At 31.5% G+C, this 8,251-nt stretch overlaps 1 protein-coding gene across 1 annotated transcript; it reads right to left on the reverse strand.

Annotated features, from left to right (window-relative positions):
* Positions 1-1,304: 1,304 nt before the first annotated feature.
* On the reverse strand, positions 1,305-6,381 carry LOC123670948. Its single transcript, XM_045604544.1, has 7 exons — positions 5,755-6,381; positions 4,897-5,017; positions 4,368-4,712; positions 4,046-4,308; positions 3,655-3,990; positions 3,309-3,436; positions 1,305-3,246 (listed from the first exon to the last, which is right to left on the reverse strand). The coding sequence occupies exons 1-7, from the start codon at positions 5,807-5,809 to the stop codon at positions 2,920-2,922; spliced, it is 1,575 nt and encodes a 524-aa protein (XP_045460500.1). The 5' UTR covers positions 5,810-6,381; the 3' UTR covers positions 1,305-2,919.
* Between the last annotated feature and the right edge of the window lie 1,870 nt (positions 6,382-8,251).

The following is an 8,251-nucleotide window of genomic DNA, read 5'->3' on the forward strand; positions in this document are numbered from 1 at the left end:
CTGTTCTTGTAATTGTTTAATTTCGATGAATATTTAAAAAGTTTTATTTTTTCTCCATGACACAAGACTGGAATGAAAAGTAATATCAAAGGATTTTTATAATTACAGAGAATAAATTTGTAAAGGACACTACAAAATTTTCAGTGTAGTTTTTATATTCAGTATCATAATCAAATCGTAATTAGATGTAGAATTCATTATTATGTATAATTTACGATATGATGAAAAAAAATTTTTATTATTATATTTTTTTATTCCTAATTTTTTTTACCCATTACGAAAAAGTTTGAGTTCTGGAAATAGGGGTTAATAGAAAAACATCATTGTGATTAATTTTATATTCTTTATAACTCAAACAAAAATCTTGAAACATAACAAAATTCAGGTACAACAAATCAAACTAAATATCAAAAATAATAATTCATACACAATCACATTTCCTGTTTCACGGAGGAAATGAATTTATTTCCTTCAGCATTAGCATGAATATGAGTTAAAAAAGGTGAGTACAACGATTTTGTATTAATAATATAATTCTTTGGTAGAACTTTCTCAACAAGATATGCTTCGTAATGTTTAATGAAACCATAACACTCGATCATCTTATAGACTAAATAAAATTTTTGGTCATCTGTTACGAAAACTTCTTCAATAATTCCAAATACTGGTTCGCCGAAATCGTCTCGATCAACTTGAGCAATCAATCCTTTTTTGAACATTATGCCATTCAATTTAAGCCAGCTAATGAAAAGGCAAGATGCTTCAAACCCAGCACTTTTCAAAAAAGAAACTTGTGTTTCGGAAGGAACTGTTCTTGTTTCACTAAATTGTATACTGTCGCAAATTCCATTACCAAGGAGAAAACGGTAGGCCAATTTGAGTTGGTGTTTCACCCCTAAACTGAGTGGTAGATTAATACGAGAAGATGTAACATTACTGTACGACTTGCTTACTCTATGAAAAGCTTCGAAACGAATGGAAGAAACCCTGGAAAGTGGTCCTATATTACGTATAGTTCGTGAATAATGAAGAAGAAAATGGAATTTTGGGGTAAGATGTTCATTAAACAAAGAAATATACAAGGAATGATGCTCATGAATTAAATTATCCAAATATATCAATTCGCTTTCATTAATCGATGGTTTTATCACTATCTGCACTATATTGAAAAGTAACAGATAAAAATGCCATACCTCATCTGATTCATCCACTAAGTCACCAACAATAAAACTGAAATAGGTAAGGAATGCATGCATTTCTGCTGATGACATAATAATTATTTGCTTTTCAATTTGTGTTGTTGGAATTAATGGAATTTTATTACCTACATCTACAGATGAATGATTAAAGTATTTGATTCTTCTATTAAGGGTTTCCAGAGTGAAAATTTTCTCTTTTATGAAAAATTTCAAAATTCTACCGAAATCGTAACGACAAATGCCTTCGTACAAGTCATGCATTATATCAAAGTGCAAATTTTTAGTGACATGGTAATAAGATAATTCATTCCACATACAAGAACTTTTTATTCCATGACTGTTCTCTTCAATATGTATGTTATAATTATCTTCATTTCTCAAACTATTCTTATTTTCTCTAGTCATAAATTTTGTTTCATTTTTATGAGAAAAACATGCACGACAAAAATTGTTCGATGAAAAACTCTCATGAAAGCCTAGAATTGAATTAACTCCCAAGTTATCGCCTAAAAAAACTGGTACAACAAAGAAAATTTGTTTGTTATTTACATTTATGCCAACAGTTTCCAAGAATTTCAATTCATCTAAGAAGACTTTGAAAACAGCCTCATTGCCAAAAGTAACACGATCTGACGAGTAAAATATTCCCCACAAAAATATACTTTCTAATCTTGATGCAAATTCTGGCCCCATACAAGCAAACGACACATAAACTCCCCCTAATTTGTGAACTCCTGCTTGGGTTCCTAAAACATTTCCAGTCTCAAAATCATCATAATATAAATATAAAGGAAGTATCGTTTTATTCCCCATTTTATTTTTTATAAATTTCCATAAGCTACAATTAAACATGCTGCTCATATAATCAGAAACCTCTTCTTCATTTTTGATATAATCCAACATGTATTGAAGAACACCAGGGGTTTCTAAATATTTTTTAAGAATTTTTCTGAGAGATATAATTACGCCTTTACATTGTTTTGTGAGTACTTGTGATGTACTAGCAATAGATGAGGTTCTACTTTCAGGGAGGTAGCCAATGAAATACTCTTCTGGTTTGAAATATAAATTATGTTTTGCCAAAAGTTGAAACCGTTTATACTCTGATTTACAAGATTTGAAAATATCCGTTGATAGCGCTGAGATAATTTCATTATAGGATGAATGACCTTGCAGATTTGGTAAATCTTCAATTTTTAAAAGGATATTTGAGAATATGTTATTGATCAGCTCAGAAGTAGTGCCTATAATGTCATGAACAACAGATCTATTGATGGCAGGATGAGAATATAGTTTATTCACAAAAGTTAACATTTGCAATTCAAATGTATCTTGCAAAATAGTTTCTACAATATTAGGAGAATTTTCGGACAGTTCTGGACATTCATCATATAAAACCTCATTGTCATAATGGAAAGAATTATTAGAAGAGGATTTAGATTCAGAATTTTTATTTTTGGCCACATTTTTCTCTGAGTGAAATTTTTGTGTATGTTTTTTCAAAGATGATAAAGTATTGAACTTCCTTGGACAATCCTGTTGGCCACATGAAAAGTTACTCAAAAATCTATGAATTGTTGAAATGTGAATGAGATAAGAATTATTATCAGCAAGCTTCTTGCCACATTCTTTACATAATACCATTATTGAAAACAAAAGTTGATCGAGTGAGCTAAAATTAAAAGATTGACGCAACCAGTATTTGAAGAACTTTGAATTTCTATGAACATTTGTTGACAAGATCCAAAATATTGGGTATCTTATCATAAGGAGTGTTTAGGTTGTACATACCTATTTGAATAAACATCCATATGTTCTCGCTTTCATAAGGGTATCTTAAGTTGAAAATATGTATAATCTGAAAACATATATCAATTGCTTTCAGTACCCCATCGCAACGATAAATGATATCATTGTAGACAACATAAACATTTTCAATTTCTGAAATGGATGGCCCTTGTATAATCACAAAAGGAAGTAGAGGAAGGTTGTACTTGGATAGAAATTTCCTCTTGCTATTAATTGTGTCCTCGATTTCAGCAGGAATCTGATAAAAAATAATAAAGTTACTGATATTGAAGATATTGATGTTCAATGTGAATAACCTACCTTAATATGTACTATAACACCCTTCACGCTGTCCGTTATTCTAGGGTGCCATATGTTGCCCTTCTTTCCATATGATTTTTGTGGTAAAAGGGAAGCCAATAAGGTAAGCATGTAGTAATGACGACTTTCTGAAAATGGAATATCTCTATTAGAATATATATAGGATACTTATCTTCCAATATTGAATATCTACCAAAATCAATCGTAATTATGTAAAGGAATAGGAGTAATGAAAGTTTAGACTAGGAGTAGGTATCGGATGAAGTTAATGGTAATAATTATGGGACTTTCTTTCAATACTTCAGACGATTATTAGGTAACAGTAATTTGAGTTTTGGGATCTTACCAACATTAATTTTTTCCGATTGAATGAGATCTACAATCAGTAAATCACCATGATTCAAGTTTTTCTTCTTCAACTCCAAAAGCTTGTGGAAGATAGGCTCGAATTTTTTAAAAATTAATTGATACTGTGGTTGGAATGTCCTTTTGAAATCAATGTCAATTAAAGTGTATCCTAGGGGATTTTTGATAATGGGAAATTTCTGTAAAATCTCCTGAAACTCTATATCCTGCCTGATGAGTTGTTTCCTATATTCAAAGGTCTGAGACCATTTATTTATCACTTCTCCCCAGGGTTCCCTGTTATGTATCAGCCAAACCAAATCTTCTTCGAAGTCATCTACAAAAAACTCAGAAGTAATACTAAAATATAATCAAACTATGAAATTGCATACCATCTTCAAGATTTCTTTCATTAGGTTCAGGTGTATTAATCTCTTCTTTATCTGTATATTTAGCAGAAATGATTCCTGATTTTCTTAGGAATGTCAGCCTATTCCTATATTTGTCAACAAGTTTGCCCCTCGCCACCCCACTTTTGTTATCTTTGGAATTTCTTTTTTTTATTGGAGAGGTGAAATATACTTGGTGTAATTCACCAGGAAATAGTTCGACAATATGTTTCGATAGTCTTCTAAAGTCCTCATTCGTTAGTCTCCTTGAAAGAAAGAAAGTTATTAGTTAAATTAAAAACTGTTTAGTTATATTCATTATTACCTGAAAGGTTGGATGTTTATCAAATGTTGAACGATTAACTCCACCAAATAAGATTGACAAGTTGTTGATAATTGTCCGTTCGTTCTATAGAGTTCGATAATAGCCCTACCCATGAGTGAATTCTGCAACAATTGCTCCAAGTGGAATGTATTATCTCCAATTATAATACTGGACAACACAGGTGTAGGTGTAATGTTGAACACAATCGGTGTAGATGTGAAATCCAAATCAATCGAGGAAGTACTGCGTAACGACTGTACTTCAGATGGGGTTGCATGGATATCCGGAACGTCTATTATGATTTTCTTCGTAGAAATTTGGTCTGTTACCTCATCATAACAAGTCCTGTAGATATATTTTAAACATAAATCAATCAAAATATAGGGTAATATAGATTAACTAAATACATGCACATTTAAATAAATATTGGATATATCATGCAGTAGTCTCCAAGTCAACGAAATAAGTGTAAGAATGCTAAGGTTATGGTGATAAAAAAGCAGATGTAGGTATGTAATGAACGACTCACTTTTGAGAAAGGGATAGTTTCCTTTTTATCTTCAATCGATCTCCCAATCGAGGCACTGTCTCTTCGAACGATTTATCCTGTACAAGTTGTGTTATTAGGTCAATTGAATCTATTCCATTTTCTACAACAAAGTATAATCTTTGACAAAATAGGAGAATAATTATTAACATACGTATAAAGGGTGTTTCGTTTTAGAATTAAAAAAATCACAAAGTTTTTCTATTTCGTTATTTCGCTCTGTTCCGTACTATTCTTTCGATGTATGTTCATAATGAATACAATAAGATAGATTTGTGATACAATTTCACGATTTACATTACCAGAAATGCTCAAAAATAAGAATTTCCTCATTGTTTATCTATTCCGCCATAACTCCTTCTGGAGAAGTGTATGTCAGTGTTTCCATTTCGTATTAATTACAGATATCATAGATATAAGAGGTAATAGTATATTCAGTTATCATGAAATAATCTTAAATTGATACTAACCGGTAACACTGCAAAATCCACCGTCAGATTTCTTAAATCCAATTTGATATGGCGGATTTCCTGCAAGGAATTCTCATTTTTTGACCATTTCTGGCAATGTAAATGGTAAATTCGTATTGCACATCTATATTTTTGTATTTATTACGAATATACATCAAAGGAATAGACCAGAAGAAAACGAAATAACGAAATAAAGTAGGGTTACTCTGGAAATTTTTGCGATTTTTTTCTAAAAACTAGAACAGAACACAATTTTTCGTAATCCATGATCAAAATTTGGCCAGAAACAATTAATTTCACGAAAATTAATCGTGTATATTGTGTTCTTGTTCACATTTAGCAGAATTAATTTTATATGCATAACACTTACCCTCCAGAGATTCTTTAAGATGCATCAATCCTCCTTCCTCCAAAAAGTTTTCCATATTCGGTATACTTATGCCTTGATATCTTCAGATTCACAGTCACAACTAATACATATAAATATTATGATTGCGTGATATAGATATTCTGATCTTAGTCTATAATAAATAATAGTAATACTACTTCGAACTACGAAAAGAAAGTATGTGTACTGAACTCTTCTCCTGTGGAGTACGCAGTACCGCACTGCGGACCCTTCAGACCTGCGCAAATACGGTCATGCAGGGCGCCGCGATTCGTCCTATTGGTCGATAGCGAAAGACAAGATTCGACAAGTATAAAGAATGAGTGGAGTAGACAAATAAATATGTTAACTATTAACGAATGTATATTTCACTGAAATATATACTTTGAATTAAATATTTCTAATAATCATTTATTTGCATGGAATGAATAATATTTGGTCTAAATAAATTTGGCCTGAATAAATTTGTTATTAACTAAAAATAACTCATATTTGTTGATTTCTTTGATGGAAATCAGATATACTTGTTATTGGCTTACTGAGATTACTATAAATAAATATCGGTCAAATAATCATTTATTAAATATAAGCCATATCATTTTTCTCAGTGTATGGGAACCATGCTTATTCTAAGCGAATTTGGATCATGGGCGTAGATTCTTTTTTTTTCTTGGGGGGTTTCTCGAAAAAAAAAAAATTTAACGACAACATTTACTCATATCTATAATATGAGAAAAAGGGGTTTGATATCGAAGTTTGAACCAAATTCGATTGTTCTTATCTTATACTGGATTTTCCTAAAATTACGAAGGAAAATGAAAGATTCCTTGGATTATTTTAAGAATGAAAACTCTCATAAACATGAGCCCGCAAACACTTTGTTTGCGAGATACAGGGTGTTTCTTGTAGTCGTAATTTTCAGTGATGCTTATATCAGCTTATCAAATCTTTATTAATCTTCGCTACAGAGAGGGTAAAAAGATACCAAAACTTATAATTAATTTATTCATTACAGCTTACTAACTGGATCTTTATAATAATTTGGATTTTCCTGAGGATTACTAGAGAGCTGTTTGAATTTTTTTCTTTAGCAGATACGACAATACTGCAGCAAACTAAAAAGTGTAGTACTGGACCAGAGTTTCTTTTTAAATATTTTTGAACTACCAGTGCTTCACCAAAAAATAGTTCTGGAGGAAAGAAGCGAGCACTCTTCCAGAAAAATTATCATCCTGTAGATTTGCATTCAAAATTAGTATATCATGATGAAAACTTTAATTTGGAATATCTATGCCAATTCATGTTGAATATCTTGTGAAGGAAAGGCGCTATGAGAAAAAAGTTTCAACTTTAACACATGTATCTCAAAAGCAAAGAGGTTGCGGACTCATGTTATAGGATTTTTTTCTGAAAATGATCCGAGAAATCTGTCATTTTCATTTGTACCTCCAATTTAGGAAAACCGTGTAGATATAGTCAATTCAATACTGATATATTCACAAATAAATTGCAATTTGAATGAAATACAATTAATTGTACAACACAGCCCAGACAATTTTTCGATGCGAATCACTCAGTTTTAGTTCAGTTCTTTGATAACTACAGTACTGAAATTTTGTGACGAGAATGATACAAAAAACCAAAACAACGGGTGAGTGTATACCGATGACAAATTAAAAAAACACAGATGGCAAATAATAAACCTCGGACGAAGACGTGCTCGTATAGTAAAAGTAATCATCTTGAAACCAATAATAAACTCATAAACCGTAAAGGGGTCCGATTTTTTACTGATTCAAAGGAAAGTAAAATGATTATTCGTTCATTTTATAAAAAAATTTTCGTTCTTCGTCTTTGCGAGAATTATGAAATTTTGTATTTTGGAAATCTTCGGGGGTGGTAATTACCCCTAGTGGCCTAGTACCCCCTTTCAACAAAAACCGACTGAACTCCGGTTGGTTGCCAGGGCCCTTTCATCGCAATCATTCAATCATTATTGTCTCGAGATGTATAAAGCTTTTTTTCATATATTTTTCGTCAGGGTTTGAGTGGAAGAGCAGGGGTGTATGGCTTCATCACCATCTGAACTCCGCCCTGTGATTGATTTTTTCTGATGTTTTTTTTTTGGAATTGTAATATTTTTTATTCTCTTCAATAAAGGCATTATTATTATTATTATTATTATTATTCAGGGGTGAGAGAGCGCAATTCTTTCGCGAAATTATTTCGCGAGGGAATTACGCAGCTTAAGAGCTTTTGTTCACATGAAAGATTCCCTTTAATAATTGACAAGGATTCATCCTTTCGCACTCATTTGGGAAAACCCTGTATATAGAAGAACCATTCCAAGCTTCATGCAAAATTTCGTATAGACAGCGTTATCAGAACTATAGAAAACTCAAGCAGAATATCGACTGCAATGAAAGAAATATCAAAACAAAACTCACTTCATCATTCATGTGGAAAGCACTGACTTGAA

The sequence above is a fragment of the Harmonia axyridis genome, chromosome 1, assembly GCF_914767665.1.
Source record: "Harmonia axyridis chromosome 1, icHarAxyr1.1, whole genome shotgun sequence".
Taxonomy (NCBI): Eukaryota; Metazoa; Arthropoda; class Insecta; order Coleoptera; family Coccinellidae; genus Harmonia; species Harmonia axyridis.

What these genes read in the sequence shown, in the direction of transcription:
- LOC123670948 (XM_045604544.1), bottom strand. Translation starts at nt 5,809, where the DNA reads ATGGAAAACTTTTTGGAGGAAGGAGGATTGATGCATCTTAAAGAATCT. An exon ending in TCTTAAAGAATCTCTGGAGG is followed by an intron (nt 5,018 to 5,754) that starts GTAAGTGTTATG and finishes ACTTTGTTGTAG; the next exon opens with AAAATGGAATAGATTCAATT. An exon ending in TGAAAGAAATCTTGAAGATG is followed by an intron (nt 3,991 to 4,045) that starts GTATGCAATTTC and finishes AGTTTTTTGTAG; the next exon opens with ATGACTTCGAAGAAGATTTG.